Below are 19,238 nucleotides of genomic sequence, written 5' to 3' on the forward strand. Positions count from 1 at the left end.
TAAAATCTACTTATTTTTGACTGAAACAAACTGGAATTGTTACAACAGCCGATTAATGACGTCATAGTTCTGTCTCGTGTTAACGAGGGAACGATCAAAACAGGAAAGAACGTTTCGCTTATATTCATTTTAGGAATTCAGTTAAAAAACGTATAGGCAAATGATTACACGAAACTAATTTACTTTTAAGTCTAACGACAAAAAATCCATAATCGAGCAAAAATTCATGAAAATCGGCTTTGATCGCTTACACGCCTGCGTGATATCCGAGCTTTTGTAATCTCAATATCGTGATCGCGATTGAATTGATTCAACGACTGAATCTTCCATCCCCGGATCGATTCCAACGGTCATTCGGGGTATCCGCCTGCTTCCTATCGTCTCGCAACAACCCGCGTATCTTCCGTGTCGTCTCGAAACAAGGGGAGCGAGTGGGCAAGCGGCGCAATACTGACCCAGTTAATAGAACCGCGAACGATAGATCCGCGTTGTCCTCGGCGAAAGGGGGGCAAGGCAGGGCCGGGGAAGACGGGGTGGGCGAGGGCGAGGGCGAGGGCGAGGGGGAACGCACACACCGCACGTAACGGCGATGAGTCACTCTCCGCGTGCGACAGCACGTCGATCTTTGCATCCCCCCCGTGCCTCTCCCTCGCGGCCCCGTCCCATTCTCCTCTCCCTTCTACCCTCCTGCCGCCGTCCCCCTCGCTCTCACCGTCTTTCCCGCATTTCCCGATGCGGTGTGTGCAATGCCGCGAGCGCGTGCACACGTGACATTTCGAGTATATCTCGAATTAAACCGTAAACATCGTAGTACAACCTTCGCGCGCGGCCGCACGGGCGCCAACGCCGGTGTCAATGATCCCTGCCTGCCACTTATTGAATCGCGCGCTCGCGATCACGTCGTCTGCATGTGTCACTGCACTCCGTACGTATGTGTGTGTATATATATATATATATATATATATATTCTCAATATATATATATATATATAATATATATATATATATATATATATGCGCGTGTGCTTTGTCGGGGATGTATTTCTTCCGCCTCTATACAGGATGATGGAAAGGTCGCGCGCGCGGGCGCGACAAGGTAGGTTTTGCCATTGGGAGTGAGATCGGGCCTTTCAGGAGAAATATGTAAACACAAATGGTTGATTCGTTTCGTCTCCCGCGCGGGTTGGTATTATGTTAAACGTACTATTTGATGACACAATAATGACAGTATCTAGATGTACAAATAATCATAGTATTAATTAGAATGTGTTATATTCTAAAAATCAAAGTATAAATTATTAAAGATTTAAATTATTAAAGATTTTCGTCATGATATTATTGTCATGTAGCAAACAATATCAAGATTAATTTTACTCATTGTCTTCATAAAGTTTTATGTAATAATATAATTACACACACACACACACGCGCGCGCGCGCGCGCACGCACACACTTGTATTTTAATTCAGAGCATTTATCTTCAAAGATATAAATTATATGGAACAATGAAAAGATAAAAAATGGATTTTTTTTAAATGATAATTATTAATTATTTTATGTATTTTCTATATCAAAATTACATAAATTTATGTGATCAAAAACTAAAAAATTTTTATGTATCGATATTATAGTAAGCACCAAGCTTTTTTTATAGGCAGCAAACAGAGAAGCGTAGAATATGCAATTCTGTATTATTATAGCTTATATCGTTGCAGGTTTTTCTTTCCTACATTATTCAAATACCGAAGGATCCATCTCAAGATGGATTTTACTTTCAAGTCAGCCTCCAAGTTTTCGCCTATACTCCAAAGGTATATCTAGAGAGCCACATTTCGTGTAAAAATAACTTAGTAAAATGCAAGTGCGAGATTATCGTTTTTTGAAATTTATCAAATTATTATCAATGAAATGTTAATAATCCTACAATCCAAGTCGCATATCAATCGAGGTTAGAAATAAAAAATGAGTCGATTAATTAAGTCGAAATTAATTATATTCCAGTTTCTTTCGTCAATCGACTAATTCTGCTGTTCTCTTCGAATTTATCGTATGATAATGTCAGTTGGATCAACATGATCAAAGAGCTTTAAAAAAACAAAAATAATATATTTTTTTTTAAAAAAAGAAGCTTTATTACCAAAGATACATGCCAGAAAAAAAAGTTTTTAAATAAAATATATATTTATTTATAATATATTTATTTAAAAAAAAATAAAATAATTTTAAGTCAAAAACATAGATCATAACAGAATAATAGAATTAATACAAAAATTAATACAGAAATAGTATTTCGAATAAATCCTGAGAACTTGACTAATCTCAATCTCCTTCAAAGTAAATCTTCCAATCATCAAGTCTGGAATCATCTCATTAAACAACCACTATTTTTCACCATTTATCTTCTAGTCTGTCTAAGGATGATCTCGGGTGAACGAACCGTGCGAACGCTACCTGTCGTAGCATCTTGCGTACCTTTCTAGGACACTGTGTATGTTATATTGCAACGCGTTACATAATGCCTCCGTTTAAACATTATGACGCGACACACCGCGGGACATATCTGCATACATATACACATACATACAATATACATATATCTGCGCTTTCGGCTCCCACGTGCGTCACTCGGCGGCGGCGCGTCGTCGTCGTCGCAGCCGCCGCCGCCACTGTTGTCGTCCTCGTCGTCATACGTCACTCGTCGATCATTTCATGTATCGCCGCCCGTGAACTCCCCGCTGTTCGGTTTCGTAGGTAAACGAAACCGAACGTGTCCGAGTGCGCACGTGCGTACGTCTGGCCGCGTGTCTCGCGTGTCCACGTTCGACGGAACGAAAGAGACGAATAGTGGCGGAAGGGACGCGGCACGCCAGGGGAGGGGCGGGGGGGCAAAAGGGGAAACGGGAGTCACGTGTGCGGAAGATCTACTACGATTTACTCGCGGATCCCGACAGAAGCGTCTGCCACCCTTGTCCCCCCTTCCCGCTCTGCCGTCCCCCTCCGACCACCCTGCGACCACTCTTCCCTCGCTCCCTCTACCCTCGCGATCTTCTCTCTTATTCTCCTTCTATTCTTGTTGTACTACGACGGGTTACTCCACTTTCATTCAGACGCCGGTCTAAAAATAAAGTCCCTGATTCACGATGCATGAATGACAATCTTATCGCGGAAGGTCTTAAATCGCGAAAAAGATACGTTCGAACACCGACCGAATGTCACGTCGGCACGTTGTGCATTTTGCACGTCGTGTATCCCGCTTCTTATCTACCGTGATAAGAAACGTCGTTAACACGGAAACAAGCTTTTTTAATAACAATAATAACGTCAATGAACGTTGATAAATTCTTAAAGTTAAGACCGCGTTAAGACGCGCGTACTTTCACTGAACGTGAAAGAGGATTAAATTCTAAGGAGTCATATCACGAAAAATTGCTTTAGAGATTCAGAACATGTTATAATAAATTCGAATTTTTTTAAACGATAATCATGATGCAAAAAGTATGATTTGCTTTTGAATTTAATGCAATCTTGTGAGATGGAACGAGACAACTGTTGATTGCTTATAGCGTTATTTTAGCTTGCAAGAAATGAAATATTTCGTTTTACGTACACACGAATGTCGAATTTTTATTAAAATTTAATACGCATTAATTGGGAAACGAAGCATTATTCATTAATAATATCGAAGCTTATAACATCGAATTGGTTCTAATCAATAAGTACTTCAATTTCAATCCATTAATAAACCCATCATTTTACTCCCCTCCCATATTAAAAATGAAAACCAATCCTCTTTTCAATTTATCTTCCACATTTGGAAGAGCATTTGGTATTTAGAATGCTGAGAGAAGAATTGTCTCTCGCGCGGAAAGTTAATAATTATAACAATAAATAAAATATAAACATAGCTATTGTATATATACATATGTACAATATTAACAAAATTAATAATAATAACATTGTAATGGAGTATGAATGACATTAATGACTGAGGGTAGGGTAATAATATTATATTATTATCGCACGTTGATTATTGATGTAACTTATAATAATTTCAACATAATAACCGCGGCATTATGTATTGAAATCGATAGATACAATAATAATGCCCATATTACATTCGGTGAATATTCCATCGGCGTTCCCAAGCGCAGAAATCGCGCTCTATCCCGTCGCTCGGTTCGCTCGCTCGTTCGCTTACACATCGAGTTGTTTCGTAGCGACCAAGGCGAACTGCTTCGCTCTCCAACTCGTCATCGCCACCGCCGTCGTGCTCAGCCGCGATACCGTACAATCTATATCTTGCTGCGTATTTTCCTCTATTCGAAGAATTATTGCAGAACGAATGTCTCGCTGCAATAGTAATCACGATACCTTGAAAACTATAATTGATGTATATACGTCTAATAATTTTTATCTAATAATTTCCCAGCAATCTTAATGCACGTAGGATTTGATCTTTAGAGAAATTAGAGAATAATCTCACTTTGAATATTATTATTATTATTATAGATCTTGAGAAATAGTGCTATGCAAGATATATGAAACGGGCAAAGACGATCATATTCGAGATATCCGCGCGCGTTACAAATCTAGAACGCGATTCAACTCCTCGTCGATGTGATTGACGGAATTTGACGCGGATAGGACAGCCTCGAGAACGTTTCGCGCTGAGCGAAAAAAATCATTCTACATTTCAACAATTCCTATTGAGATGGGAAAGGCGCTTGGTGCGGCTGACGCATCCTCGGGGCGGTGAAAATATCCGAGAGATCGACTTTAATCCAGCGAGTTTCCGCGGTAAATAAATAAATATCGATCGTCGGCATGAACTCGCGGAGGAGGCTTGGCGAGCAAGCTCGGCGAGAGCGAGCGAACGAGCGAGGAAACGCTGGGTTGGGAGTTCGAGCACACTCGGAGCGCGCGCGCGCCCGTGCTCACACAGCTATATTTAGCTATATTCTCTCTCTGAAGCGGCTCAAGGTCACAGCGCTCGGATTGGTCGTGCGATAAAGCAGCCTCGTCCCTCGCATGCTCGCTCGCTCGCTGGCTGCTTTCCTTCGATCGTGTCCGCACGTCAGAGCGGCGCGACATTGTCACGAGGTGTACGAGGCGAGTGAGAAGAGAGATGGTGATAGACGATGGTGAGAACAGAGAGAGAGAGAGAGAGAGAGAGAGAGAGAGAGAGAGAGAGAGAAATATGAGAATGAGAGAGAGAGAGATGAGAATGAGAGCCCCACGTGTTCGGCGTGTAACATCACGTTCGGCGCGATGTTGGCACACGAATTGTGTAGCAGTTACGCGATACTCCTCGAGTTGTGTGGATGTCGTCAATTTTTCTCATTGGATGGCATCGTGCGTCGTGGGTGACGCGGTTTCGAATCGCGCGACAGGATTTTCCGTTTTCGGAATCGTCATCATGACGTCACGAGCGTATTTCTCCCCTCTCCTTTCCCTTCCTCTATTTATGAGTCCTTTGATTTTTGGTCTCACCCCCCCTCCCACTGCCTCCTCCAAAATAAGTGCATGATAGAGTCCATATGGGAATCTACCTTGTGAAATACACATAATCACACATAATGATCTCTGAAGCTAGAGAGATGAATTTAAAAGTTTCTTGTTTCCCCTCTGTATACTGCCTCGCGTTACCAATGCGATATTCTTTGCGATGTAAAGCAGAAAGGAATTCGTTAACATATCTTAATTTTGATTAAGGAATTAATGTTTCTTTAATTCGCTATTGTTCCGTCATAAGAATTGAAATGGGCGGATAAGAACGGAAACATTGAATATTGATCTGGAAATAATCTCTAACGATTCTTATCAAAAGTCCATACATATGTTTACGAGAATTTCTCCTTAATTCAGTTATATTTGCGATCAAGTATAATTTAATTTTATTAAAAGAAAAATATATAGTCGTATAAAAATATATATTAAAGCGATATACTCCCTTTCTCTTCTAACTCGTATGCCTAGAAAATATAACCGCTATAAATATATTCCGTATATACATAATGCTTACAACAATCGATATCTGCGTCATGTAGTCGGTATGAACTGCCTGCATGTTTTTGCTCTCAAGAAACAATGCTTCCAAATTCGTTATATTTTTGGTCTCCGTGTGTGACAAATATATGACGTTTCGTGACTCGTCGCTCAACTTAGGATCGCTTGCGATATTATTTATTTGCTGTTCTTTTTCTGCGTACCTCGGTTTAGCGTCGTTTGCGAATTGAAGGGTTTTCAATGTCGCCATCGCCAGCGCCAATGGAATTATTGCGAGAAATCGGCACGGTTTTATGCAATTCTCCCTGCTGACAACACCTTGCTGATACTTGTCGACTTTTAATTCTTGACAAAGAAGAACGTTTCCGAAAGTTTTTACCTCATATACATCTTCAATATATATATATATATATATATATATATATATATATATATATATATGCAATAATCTTTGTATATTTATATATTTATACTCACAACAAACTTTAAAAGAAAAAGTAATTATCTCTTAAGCTTTCTATGAAGAAACACAATTTACTTTTCGACAGTCAGACGACTATTGACATTGGCGTTAAGATGTACGCTCTTCTTTCATTTTTAAAATACAGAAGGAATAGAATAGATAGGAATAGAAATTCATGGCTACTGCTGCGTTGAGAAAACAATCGTTGTATTTTAATTTTGCTGACGTTTTGCGTACGCTCGTAATTGGAGTACACACGTGTAGATCTATTAATCAGATACGTTCTCCGGATTAAAAGCCGATTGCCCTTGGTAATTGTGTGATGAGTCGATGAACACAGAGCACGTCTAAGATCCCGTACACACAAACGATTGGAAAAAACTGTCACGTTAAAATAAGACTTATATATATTTTCGAATACAAACAAATCAATGTATCCTATCGACCGATGGCTGTCTCGTTGCTGTGATAAAATTATCGTTTGTATGTATGACACGTGGTCCTACGGTGTAAAGAGACGAAAGATAACGGTTACAAATGATACAATCTCCAGATACAGCGTTCAACGATAATAATTATTCATTATTAATTTATTTTCTTTCATTCCAGATTCTTCGGTTTATCCACTATTGTATCGTATTAATTTATTACATCTGTTATACACGTATATCAGGTATTTACATTTTTCCTGGCTTTGCATCGCGTTGCAATTTTCCCCGTAAAGTCGCCGTTTACGCGGTGATATCGCCTCGACGAAAATCTTCCCGCGCCGCGCGCGCGGTGTAAATCGAACGTTCGATAACGGACGGTAGCAAGAGAAGGAAGGAGCGAGCGAGCGAGCGAACGAGGGGCGATCTGGCAACGCCGCCATGTGGCAGTGCCGGAATTGAATTTCAAGCGCCCGAGGGACAGAGGGGGCGGACCGACTGGCGCGGCCCTTTCTCTTTTGTATAGGGGGCACGAGGCGCATAACGGTGAGTTGACGGCCATGTTGTTGGGGCTTATACTCGGCATGCCCGTTTACCTGCCTGCCTGCTTGCCTGCCTGCCTGCTTGTTTGCTTGCCTGCCTGCCTGCCTGCCTGCCTGCCTGCCTGCTTGCCTATCTGTCTGGTCTGCATGCCTGTGCCTATATTCTCCACACAATCGCTTCTCTTTGCTCCGCTCCGTTCCACTCCGCTTGATGAAGCTCCGTCTGGCGGGCAGAAAGGAAAAGGCATTATTGCAGTTTTAAGGGCCATCGAATCTCCAGCAGTCGAAACAGCTTAAATTTAGGAACGCACGAAGGCTGACGTTATTTCAGAAAGAGCAGGAAATAGCAGAAAGTGGAGTGTCAAAATGCAGGAAGACACTCCTGGGAAAATCTCATGTTCCCTTCATCTTTATCGCTCTTTTCCCTGCTGAACTTTATTTGTACTCATAAGAAAGTGAGTCCCTCTATAAGATTTATGAACGAACCGGAAATCGAGGCCTGAACCTTTTTTTTAGAGAAAATATTCAAACAATTTATTTTGCTAAATTTTGAAAAAAATTGATGAAATTTACTTAAGAAGCTCTAAGGTTTGTTGTTTTAACAAAGATTTTCGCACGATTATTCTGCCAATGTTTCACGCAAGGCAAAAATTATATAAATCATTTTTTCTAGTTTTTTAAAATTATCTGAAATTTTAATTAAAAAATTTTATTAGAAAATTTTGTTAAAATGTCTTCATTTCGCAACTAAAATTATTTTTTTATAAAATTATCGGATCTTTTTATTAAAAATTTCTTTTGTATCTTTGACCTTTCGAGATTATGTGTTGTATCTTTGACCTTTCGCGATTTCTTCACGGAAGAACAAAAATTATTCTCAAAGTTGTCGCTTTTTTTTTTCTTTATATTACGTTACTACATTTTGGAATTTAAACAACTTAGTGTGCACTTGAGTTTTGATAAATTACCGCCCGACACGCTCTACTGGATGTCCTAAAAGAACATGACCCATCAGCAGCTTACGTATTTATCTTATAAACAGACACGATGGCGAAATTTGGCAAATGCGCACACCGGCATATCGCCTGAACGCAGCTGCGTAAGTTTCACCCTTCGAGAATCGGTCTGAAGCGGCTGCCAGAAACAGTCGAGCGTTTCGTCGCGGGACATCCGTTTACAAAGTATACATGCGTCCCTGTAGAGACAGCTGCATAATATAACTTTAACTTTAACTTGAATATTTACAGCTGTAACAATTATATTGAATTTTTTTTAAAAAGCTTAGCCTTATTTCGTTTATTATCGTTAATTATCAGTGTTGTACGTAAGAAAAAAGCAAAAAAGAAAAAATAAAAATAGCAACGACAAAGAGGAAGTATATACGTTTGTATTTAAAAACTTTACATATATAATATGCGTATAAACTTTAAAATAAACTCGAGCGTCTTCCCTCTCGGTTTAATGCCTCAAGCGGCTGCTTGTGTGTGTACTTATGACCTTACACAATAATGAAGTAATTTTGAAGTTAATCAGATACACGCGATAGAACGAGGCTAATTATATCACTATGTCATTATTAGTTCTGTAAAATCTATATTGTTGCGAAAGGCGAATATCTCGGCGCGTGGAAATTTCTACTTGTGCTTTTTACATCTCCAAACAACAACAACGATGGAACGACTCGGAGTCGTTTTATCCATCTCTGGACACCGCGTCTCCGCTGATCCTCCAACACGGCGCCGTAGTGGGGAACGCAATGCGCAGCTGACGGTGGATGTGGCGTCCGGACGCACGAACACGACGAGGGGAAAAGCGCCCTCTTCTTCTCTCGTTTGTGTTTGCTCATTCGCTCACTCACTCGCTCGCTCATTGCTTGTCAGGAACGGTCATCGAGGACGGGGAGAGAGTCTGGCGGGGTGCCAATCAAGGCGCCGAACGAAGGTGCTGCCCTCAGTCGGTCGGTCGGCTTACTATAATCACACATACGCGTACACGAGGCGAACGATTGGGTAGGCTGATTGGCTATGTGAGTCTCCTCCGCGTGTTCTCGTTTTCCTGAGACTCGTTTTGCTGACGTGCGCGCGCTCGCGTGCACAACAGCACGTACAACACGTCTGCCCGCCCGCATGCATCTTCGTTAACGCGCAGCTGAGCGATTTTTGTTGAGGATAAAACAAGCTCGATAGATATATCGGTGATTCTCACCGACGGTCGCGTAATATTCTCTGATGAAGAAACAAGGATATCGACGCATTGAACGCGCCGGACGCGATCGGTGAACAAGCGAGAGAGTGAGCGAGACCACAGGAAAGGGTGGGGAGAGAGAGAGAGAGCGAAAGAGGAGGATGGAGGGGGAGAGAGAGAGATAGTCAGAGTGAGACCGCGTTCGACCAATCGCCGCTTTCCGTGGCTTCGCCGTCGATGAGGCGATCGTCGCGCAACGTAACCTCAGTCGCTTACGTGGAAACACGCCTGTCGGGCGACGTTGGTTGTACAAAATTGAACGAGCGCATAGCTTATAATATACGGAGCGGACGGAAATATTGTATTATAACGCGCTGCGCAAGAAACGTGCGATTTCGCGTCGCTGTTTTCTGTGCGTGCCAGACAGGCGTACACCATCGCGCGTGTCCATCTCTTCTGCGAGTACCAGCACGGAATCACTCTGCATCCGTAACGCGAGAGCAAACGCACGCGACAAACGGACTCAGAGTCACGTTGATACGCTTATTGTCAAGCAGAAGGACAGGGAGCGAGTGCGTGCCTGTGTGCGTGAGAAGGAGAAAGAGAGGTGCGCCGCGTCAGTTCGTAGAGAAAGGAGTCTCTCCGTAGAATCTCCTCACGCTCCCTTCCGACACACTGCACAAGGTGTCGAAGGCACGTCGTCGCGTGTGTTCGACCGAATTTCGCGGTTCGTGAGCGCGAGCGAGACGAACGCAACAAGAAAGGGAGAGGAAGTGAGAGAGAAAAAAAGAGAGGTAGACGCACAAGAGATATATAGGGGCGATCAAAGGCGATAGACAAGGATACTGTGATAGCAAGGAAAAGGACACGAACAGGCGCGTGGAAGGAAGACAGAGAAACGGCGATCGAGTGGGAGAGATACGGACTCTCCGTGGGACCGAATCGGAGAGAAAGAGGACGAGACGGGGTCGTCGGGCGGAGTGAGAGAGACGGATGAGCGACTCGACAGGGAAAGCGTGACAGACGTATTCCCGGTGGTAAGTGTGTGAGGCGCGAGGGGAGAGTGCACACGGAGACTCTCGACAGGCGCGCGCGCGCGAGAGAGAGAGAGAGAAGAGAGAGAAAGAAAGAAAGAAAGAAAGACGGAGACTGCCGATACTCTCTGGTGGGAGAGAGGTGCAATTGTAATAGAGGGGGGGATAGAGGCGCAACCCGAGCGGTGCTGCCGCCTATTGGCAACGTCGCGTCGGCTCCCCACCCGGGCCAGTGTCGAGCGAGGTTCGACAGAGAGTTCTTATGGCAGTGTGATTTTCTCTCGAGACGTCGCACGGTGTTGTGAGAGGATTTCGTCTTGCACACTCGAGTACGTCCGCCGTACTCTCACCGGACGTGCGTGAGGGGAAGAGGGAGAGAAAGAAGGAAACGGGAGCTGAGTCGATTCCCTCTAAAAAAAAATAGAAAAAAAAAAGGGAAGTGTCCGTGTGCGTTTTCTTTTTATTTTTCCATTCTCACTTCGTTGATTCTTTACACGTACCGTGCACGTACGTTCTCGTGGATCTTTCCGCTTTCTCGCTTCGGAATTGAGAGAGACCGTCGTGTAACGTCGCTCTCGATACGTGCTCTCCCACCACCGTCATCGATTTCCCACGCGACGCGCTTACTCGCGCCGCACTGGTGAGGGAATTCACGAGGGTGAAGTAGGATTCCTCGGCAAAGAGCAGGCGAGAGAGATACGGCAACGCCGCCCGTGGGGCAGCAGCGGCGGCGACACCGGTGGTAACAGCCAACGGCGGCGGACGACGCGGTGCTTTACAGAACAGCGGCAGCAGGCGGCGCTGGTGCTGCGCCCCGACGGCCGTCGATCGAAGCCCGCGTTATCGCAATGGCTTCCGTGAAAGACACAGCGACTTTCTTCGCGGAGGGCACCGCGACGCAATTCGAACACGTTCTCAAACTTTATCCGCAGGCATTGCGCCTCAAGGCTGATCACAAGTCGAAAAAGCCCGAGGAGCTGATCAAGCTAGATAACTGGTAAGTATCGCTAAATGTACTCTGGCGCGACGGGGCGACGCACAGCGACGCTGTCATCTCCCCGAATGTGTATGTATGATGTGTACGTGTGTATGCGCGTGTGTATGCGTGCGCGAGAAAGAGACGAACGAACGAGATGTAGAGAGACGATATGGTAGAAAGAGAGAGAAAACGCGCTGCCGCCGCCACTGATGGGGCCGACATTACGGCGGCCCGAGGGAGGAAACGGCGTTCTACCACGGGGCGCACGCGGGACAATGAACCCGCTTCGCACTGTTCTCTGCGAGTGAGCGAGCGAGCGAGCGAAGCGAGAGCGGCAACGCCGCGTGTGCGCGCCCGTATGTCACCTTCACGCACTGTCACGGGGGTTTACCTCGCAGACTTCTCGCGGACAACTTCTCGCTGTCACGTGCTTAGTCGTCTCGCGATGGAATGACGCTCCGCACGAAAAGATGCAGATTTCAAGATATTTTTTTTTACGATTGCGATAATGATTTTAATATCACGTAGAACGGGATCGATACGAAGTAGAATTGATTAACAGAGAGTATCTTATTTTCTCTTTTTTTTTTACTTGACCTGGTTGGCCAGATTTTTTTTTTTTTTTTTTTAGAAGAGACAAAAGAATAAGTGAATCATATATTCGTATCTATAATTATAAAAATATTTGTGAATTTTCTATGTCTATGATGTACATAAAAAAATATTTAGAATGTTTAATTAAAGAAATATTTTATGTATGCACAATTGTTATTTATGTGAATTATTTATATGAATAAGTTGCACTATGTATTAATTATTTGTGTAAATAATCCGTAAAGAGTCATGACAGAATAAGATTACAAAGAGTTTTTTGTTTTATTGCATTAATATGACAATCGATTTTGATGAAATGGCTCATCTGTGAGTGACAGTAATTGCATGACGGAAAATTTGAAAGGACGGATTATCGATAAATCTTATAATTTGAAGATATCGCGCGAACAATGTTAATATATATAACGATGTGCACGTTACTCATTATTTTTCAAGATATCTGTTAACTGAAAAATTTAAGCGATTAAAAATATTAAAGCTTGATGATTACAGTTAATTATATATTTATATTTAGTAATGACCTATATATATATATATATATATATATATATATATGTTCATATTTTATTTAAATAAGATGATAAAGTACAAATTTATTTTAAAGATTTCAGTTCTAAGATTGCAGATTTCAGAATTTGACATTTATAAATGTTATGAAACTATAAATAAATATACGAAATTTTTATTATTTTTGGAAGTAATAATATTCTTAGATCCACGGGACATTAAAGACTGTGGACCTCTGGATCTAAGAATTCAAAATTTTTCAAAACATTTTGAATATTCAGAAATTTGCAGAAATTTGAATGACTGATGTTTCTGAAAAAAACAGAAGCTGTAATAGTTTGAGCATTAGAGCAAGATTTAGAAATTTAAGAATTTATAAATCACGAAACTTAAAAACATAATTATATTTAAGATGTTACTTAAGTTTTTTTAAGGATCTATAGGTTATAAGACTTATTAGGAATGCCTTCAATAGGACAGCAAACAATTCCAATATGATTTCAAAAATTCTTCACATCTTTTAATATTTTTTATTTAAATAATTTATCTTAAAAAAAGTTTTCATTAAGAGAGATGTCCATCAGATAAAAATATTATCTCATTATTATAAATAACAATGAATTCTTTGTTCGCGCATGCGTGCAGTAAATAAATATTTCTATCAAATAAAAAATTTAATCGTTACGTGAACTACATAAACTAAAAATAAATAATTTTATAAAATTATTGCATTATCAATTTTTTTTTAATTATACTTTGGATAATTTTTCTATAAAAGTTCAAAATAAATATCAACGTTCCTCTATAAAAATTATGAATGAATTTAGTAGTATATGACGAACGATTTTCTGAAAAAAGTAAGATATGTGTATCAATTCTCTTGTCAATCTCGCGCAGTGATAAGCCGTATTGTTTGTTTCCTCAGGCGCGATGGATCGAACGTTTTATCGATCGCGATGTGTTACGATGAGATTGCGAGGAAAAAGAGGGGCAGAGACAGTGACAGAACGAACGAGCAAGAGGATGGTAGGTAGGGGTAAAGGGAGGACAGACTTTACGCGCCAGTTTCTTCCGTGTTGCAGAAGCGACGGTGAGGGCGACGAGGGGTCAGGGGGAAGTGGAGTACCGTTGTTTTCATTCCCATTGAGGCCAGTTTGTGTCAAGGCTGCTTTTCCACGGTGCCAAGCCGTGTGCGGATATGCGGTATTACGAGGTGCAGCGCGCGTTTCAACTTTGTGAAACGTTACTACCCGGGAAATACTGAAAATATCTTTTGAAAGAGCAACGCGGAAATTTTATTTAAAAAAACGATAAAGCTTACAAAAATATGGTAAAATTTATTTTAAACAATGCATGTCAAAAACAGAGGCTTAAGGGAGAATTATCGCCTTTGAAATCGGATTCTTCGAAAAGTTCAAATTTATAACAATTTCAGAAATAAATCTAATCATTCGGGCGAAAATGCTTTGAATTTTCAATTTAATATGTCAAGCGTTTATTTTATGTAATAATAAATAAAATTATTAAAGTCTAATCGAGCCTATTAGATCTGACTATCTACTGCGCTATGCGTAATAACTATTCAATTATTCAGCATTTTACTACAATAAGAATTGTCAAAAATCTTAATAATAATTTATTCATATCATTCAAATCATAATCAACAAATTTCGCGAGATGAAATAGTCCAATAGTTTGCATATTTAATAATTTCCTCGTGATGAATTCGAGATCTCCGAAATTAAATACATTGGATCATACAAATCCCGCTTATTTACAGTTATATTGAAAGCCGATTTATTAATATTTTGCGGAATTCACTATGAAATATCTCGGATTATTCTAATAATTCATCAACAAAGGGAAAAATCATTAATATAAACATCCTCGTATTTTCGTTCTCTTTCGGGCTTTCGATTATTGGGGCAAATCTTTTAATTTCCTCGAACATCGCTTTTTTGAGCCCATCAATTTCCTGAATGTTTAATTTTGTAATGTCGGCTTTCGTTGTTGCCCCGATAATTTCGAGCATTTGCCGAAGGGATTGTGACGGATATTGAGATCGCGAATCCACGTGTGATCCACGTGCGTGATAAAGTTGGGTTCGTCCTCCAATCGTTGACGAGGGGCGTGTCATGCTTCTTGCGGCAGCGTTTGTATTTTTAATCGAGCCTTTAACGAATTCCTGTATTCTGCAGCAGCAGCAGCGGCGCGATTACGTCATGCCTGTTCGTCGCTCATGCGTACGCGCGTAGGTGTGTGTGTGTGTGTGTGTGTGTGTGTGTGTGTATGTGGTGCGTGCGTGCGTGCGGCCGTTGCATGCATGTGTATGCATATATACATGCGTGCTTCTCTATTCTTGAACGACGAATCAATCTTGATCGCATCTGGATCTCGTTGTTTGTATCGACAGGTATCAGAATGAGCTTCCGAAGAAGATCAAATCACGTGGCAAGGACGCGCATCTCAATCACGAGGAGCTGGTACAGACGATGAAATGGAAGCAAATAGTAAGTCGCTCGTTTCCTCGTTTGATATCGAATCCCGGATCCCGCCAAGTCCGAACGTGGTTTCGTCTTGAGTATTAATTAGGCGAATTTTATTAATGTCTCTAACGGCGCTCTGAGCAGAGCGGTGTGAAAAGCCCGTGAGTTAACAATGATGTGAAGCGCGATCGTTATCTCTTTTACAATTGGATTATATACGATTAGATGATAAGGGATATTGCAGCTTATAATTAATGGAGCGCACAAAACTATAGCTCTCACAATTTTCGCTTTATTTATCTAGAGGTCTTTATTCTTGAGAACAAGAAGATGCATCGGCGAAAATCTTAATTAAACATAAATGAAAACAATATTATTTCCGATGGAAATAATCTTTGAGAAGAAATGTATCGTCGGAATGGAATCGTGTCTCGAATCGTTAGTTATCTTAATATAAAACTCATAGCTTTCGGATTTGGCGAAGCTCTAGGTGCGAGATCACGACGTGACGACTCGACGAGTGTAAACGGATTTTCGCTTTCGATCCAAGGATCCAGGCGCTCCACGGGACTTGACCGCCATTTTGTTTTCCAGCGTGGCAAGTTCTATCCGCAGTTGTCCTACCTGGTGAAGGTGAACACACCGCGCGCCGTGATGGCAGAAACGAAGAAGGCGTTTAAGAAGCTCCCGAATCTCGAGCAAGCGATCACGGCGCTGTCGAATCTGAAGGGCGTCGGTACCACGATGGCGTCGGCCCTGCTCGCCGCCGCGTCGCCGGAGAACGCGCCCTTCATGGCGGACGAGTGCCTGATGGCGATACCGGAGATCGAGGGTATCGATTACACCACTAAGGAATACTTAAACTTCGTCCAGCACATTCAGAACACCGTCGAGAGGCTGAACAAACAGAGTAAGCGGTTATGACTCATTTAACATCCGTGCATGCAATCCTGGAATCGCGCGTTTACCGTATCGAATCCTTGGAAAGGAAATTCTCACATTATTCCCGCGTGACTTGGTTCCTCATCGTCGGATTCTTGAATCTCCAGTAGCTAATTTTATATTTCCGCGCACCTTTTCGAATAAAATGTAATGTACTTTATTTCCTTGATTTTAATGATATCTTCACTAAATTGTGATATCTTGATTTCATTGTGAAATCCTTGAGCTTTTAATGCTTCGTATTTTTGTATTTTCACATCTTCGAGGTTTTACAAGAACATTTAAAATGCTCGGAAAAAGAGAGAAGGGAAACATTTAGAGAGCATTTGTAAAGTGTCATTTTAAATATTATTTGTTCTAGCGTCAAACGGCAAGACATGGAGCCCACACAGAGTTGAGCTGGCGCTATGGACACACTATGTGGCGTCCGAACTGAAGCCGGAGCTGCTCGATGGCATCCCGGGTTCGACAGAAAATGGCAATTCGCACGGTGCCAGTAACGGCGAGGCGACGGAACCATCGGATGATAGCAATCAAGAGACAGTGGCGAATGGCAAAGACACGCCGGCGGCGCTCGATCCAGCGGCGATCGACGAGAACAGCACGACAACGTCCTTCACTGAGGATTCGATGGATAAACCGGCGACGCCGATTACTGCCGGCGATCATCCCGTTGTAGGCGCCAGCGAGGACACAAATGATTCTCTCATTACAAATGACAGCAGCAATAACGCGACGCCACGACCTACCGATAGCGAGGACACCGAGGAGGACTCGCAGGACGCGCAGGAGCCGCCTACCAAGAAGAGCAAGAAGTGACCCGATCGGCTCGGTGACGCGACGAGCAACAACGTCAGCACTTTCGTGCCCGCCAGAAGTCTGTCGATCGTCGCGGCACCGCGTCGTCGATTCTGAATCATCGAACGGATGATGGACCGACGGACGTATGGACGACGGACGGACGGACGGACGGATAGGTAGTATAGAGATGGATGCACGGACGGACGGACGGACGCGGATGGATGGATGAATTACTGTATTGCGCGATTGCTTGGACGGAGCATAGCCGCTCGCTTCATCCTCGGCTCCCGTTGCGGAAGGGGAGAGGGGAGGAACGAGGAAATAAAGGGAGGATTCGCGAAATTCCAGAGATTCGGATGGATTCTGGGATCCTCGAATTCTCGAATCCATTTTACTCCGCTTCTCTTCCTTTTCGTATCCTTTTCGCCCGACATAGTCTCGTTATGTCTCGTTTCTTTATGCTCCTCCCGTTCTGGTAGCCATTTTTATCGAGTGACCGACGAATTCGCATCCTCGTCGATGTCAAGCAAGATTAATACAGCCGCATCCTCGTCGTCGTTGTTGTTGTTCGGACAATCTCGCGCGTTCAGCAATGTCAGCAAGAGTTTTGCACCACCTTTTGATTATGGATCTCCTGTATAAAGTATGTTGGAGCGGACGAGGAAACGTGAAAGTATATACTCAGTGTTATTAGAAATAAAGGACCTTTCACGAATATAGTGAATAAGCCTTTGTATCCCTGGCACTCTTGACGAGTTTCTAATTATCTTCTTTTTTTTTCTTTTTTATTAATTTCTTCGGTCGACATATCACTTTCCGACGCGGGAAATCTTAACGATATTTAAAATCTTTGATCTTTTTCGAATTTACGTTAAGAATTTCCGATTTTTAGAATTTGAGAAAATCGAAGACTTTCGATTTTGAAATCTTTGAATCTTTAAACTGGCAATTTAAAAAAAAAATTATCTCGACCCGAGATGGTTTTGCAGACAGTGTTTTCTTTTTGTCAAACCATTTATGTTGTCGAATTGCCGGATATCCGAATACTCAAATATCTTCTTCCACGGCTCCTCGATTACCGCTCTTCAACACAAACACAACTGCCGTTCTACAAACAAGAAGATGATGCAAAACCTTGATACACATTTCTCATCGTCTACACATTTCTAATCCACCCTTTGCGACGCGTCGTAAATAACTAACGAGACTCCCTCGTGATGTTCTATTTGTTACCGACCGCCGCAACTTTTCGTTGATATTTCCAATCGTCGCGCGTATTTTTTTTTTTTTTTAGCTTTTTTTCTCTTCTAGGTCGATAATCCGATGGATTAACTTCGCAGAGTAATGTCGCAAGCGAGTGCAAAGCAATGTTGTATGTTTACACGTAAATGGCCACGGAATTTGCAGATAGAGGTTGGTAGAATCGTAACTTGGTACACGAATATATGTGCAAAAGAAAGACAAAGATATATTTTTTTTTTTTATTTTTTATTCATTCCGAGGCCGCAAGTTATGGTTCTACACGCATAAATATTCAGTAAATCAATATTTCACGTTCTCTTATTCTAGACATTCATCAGAAAGGTTGGCAACTTTCAGTTCTTTCGAATATATCAGAATGTTTGACAATTAAATATCCACATTTTTAAATTAGAATTTTCGAAAGAAATCTACGAATCACAATATCGTAGATTACTTTCAGGACGCGCGCGTCATTTTCAGTTAATCGATAATCGATCATGCCTTATCAGTTTCGCGCGACGTGAATCAATACACGGTGGAGTTCTCGAATCATTCCTTGGGAAGCGACGATTATTGTTGCAAAGAGAAAGAAAGGGAAAAAAAGGGAGAGAAATTGGGTGAAATGTATGTGAATGAGGAGAAGGGGAGGAAGAGAGCAAAGCACTCCGTGAGTAGCGAAAAAAGGCAAAGGAAATACTGGATATAATGATAATATTAATATTAATAATAATAAATAATTATTATAATTATAATTATTATATAATACCGAATCATTACCATAATTTATATACCTAATGAGAAAACTGCATGTCAGAGTGATGCATGGAGCAAACCAAATACCTTGTAAGTAAAAAAACTTTAGAAAGAAATAAAAGTAATGCTTTCAGTCCATCAAGCTCAGTAAAATAGCGTCCGGCCTGCGATAAAACACACTTATACGCGCGCATAGTTTTAAGAATATTCTAATTATTTAAGTACTTAGTATCTACTCGAAAGTTCATTTGAATATT

At 41.8% G+C, this 19,238-nt stretch overlaps 1 protein-coding gene and 1 long non-coding RNA gene across 5 annotated transcripts; one reads left to right on the top strand and one right to left on the bottom strand.

Moving 5' to 3' along the window:
* Nucleotides 1-706: 706 nt before the first annotated feature.
* LOC148934957 (uncharacterized) lies at nucleotides 707-9,406 on the bottom strand. Of its 4 annotated transcripts, XR_016140977.1 has the most exons (3): nucleotides 9,090-9,208; nucleotides 7,493-7,661; nucleotides 707-3,114 (listed from the first exon to the last, which is right to left on the bottom strand). It is a non-coding gene; the product is annotated as an uncharacterized LOC148934957 (long non-coding RNA). The 4 variants fall into 4 exon arrangements; XR_016140980.1 differs by lacking the exons at nucleotides 707-3,114; nucleotides 9,090-9,208 and adding an exon at nucleotides 9,297-9,406 and having other exon boundaries at nucleotides 3,889-7,661; XR_016140979.1 differs by lacking the exons at nucleotides 707-3,114; nucleotides 9,090-9,208 and adding an exon at nucleotides 8,941-9,081 and having other exon boundaries at nucleotides 3,889-7,661.
* Nucleotides 9,407-10,725: 1,319 nt separating this feature from the next.
* On the top strand, nucleotides 10,726-19,119 carry Amun (protein amun). Its single transcript, XM_011640154.2, has 4 exons — nucleotides 10,726-11,653; nucleotides 15,171-15,267; nucleotides 15,838-16,153; nucleotides 16,547-19,119. The coding sequence occupies exons 1-4, from the start codon at nucleotides 11,505-11,507 to the stop codon at nucleotides 17,002-17,004; spliced, it is 1,020 nt and encodes a 339-aa protein (XP_011638456.1). The 5' UTR covers nucleotides 10,726-11,504; the 3' UTR covers nucleotides 17,005-19,119.
* The last annotated feature ends 119 nt before the right edge of the window (nucleotides 19,120-19,238 follow it).

The sequence above is a fragment of the Pogonomyrmex barbatus genome, unplaced genomic scaffold (genome assembly GCF_055798465.1).
Source record: "Pogonomyrmex barbatus isolate J1 unplaced genomic scaffold, ASM5579846v1 scaffold7, whole genome shotgun sequence".
Lineage (NCBI taxonomy): Eukaryota > Metazoa > Arthropoda > Insecta > Hymenoptera > Formicidae > Pogonomyrmex > Pogonomyrmex barbatus.

Coding starts and splice junctions, on each gene's coding strand:
- Amun (XM_011640154.2), top strand. CDS start 11,505: ATGGCTTCCGTGAAAGACACAGCGACTTTCTTCGCGGAGGGCACCGCG. Junction 15,268..15,837: donor CGATGAAATGGAAGCAAATA/GTAAGTCGCTCG, acceptor TTTGTTTTCCAG/CGTGGCAAGTTCTATCCGCA. Junction 16,154..16,546: donor CGAGAGGCTGAACAAACAGA/GTAAGCGGTTAT, acceptor TATTTGTTCTAG/CGTCAAACGGCAAGACATGG.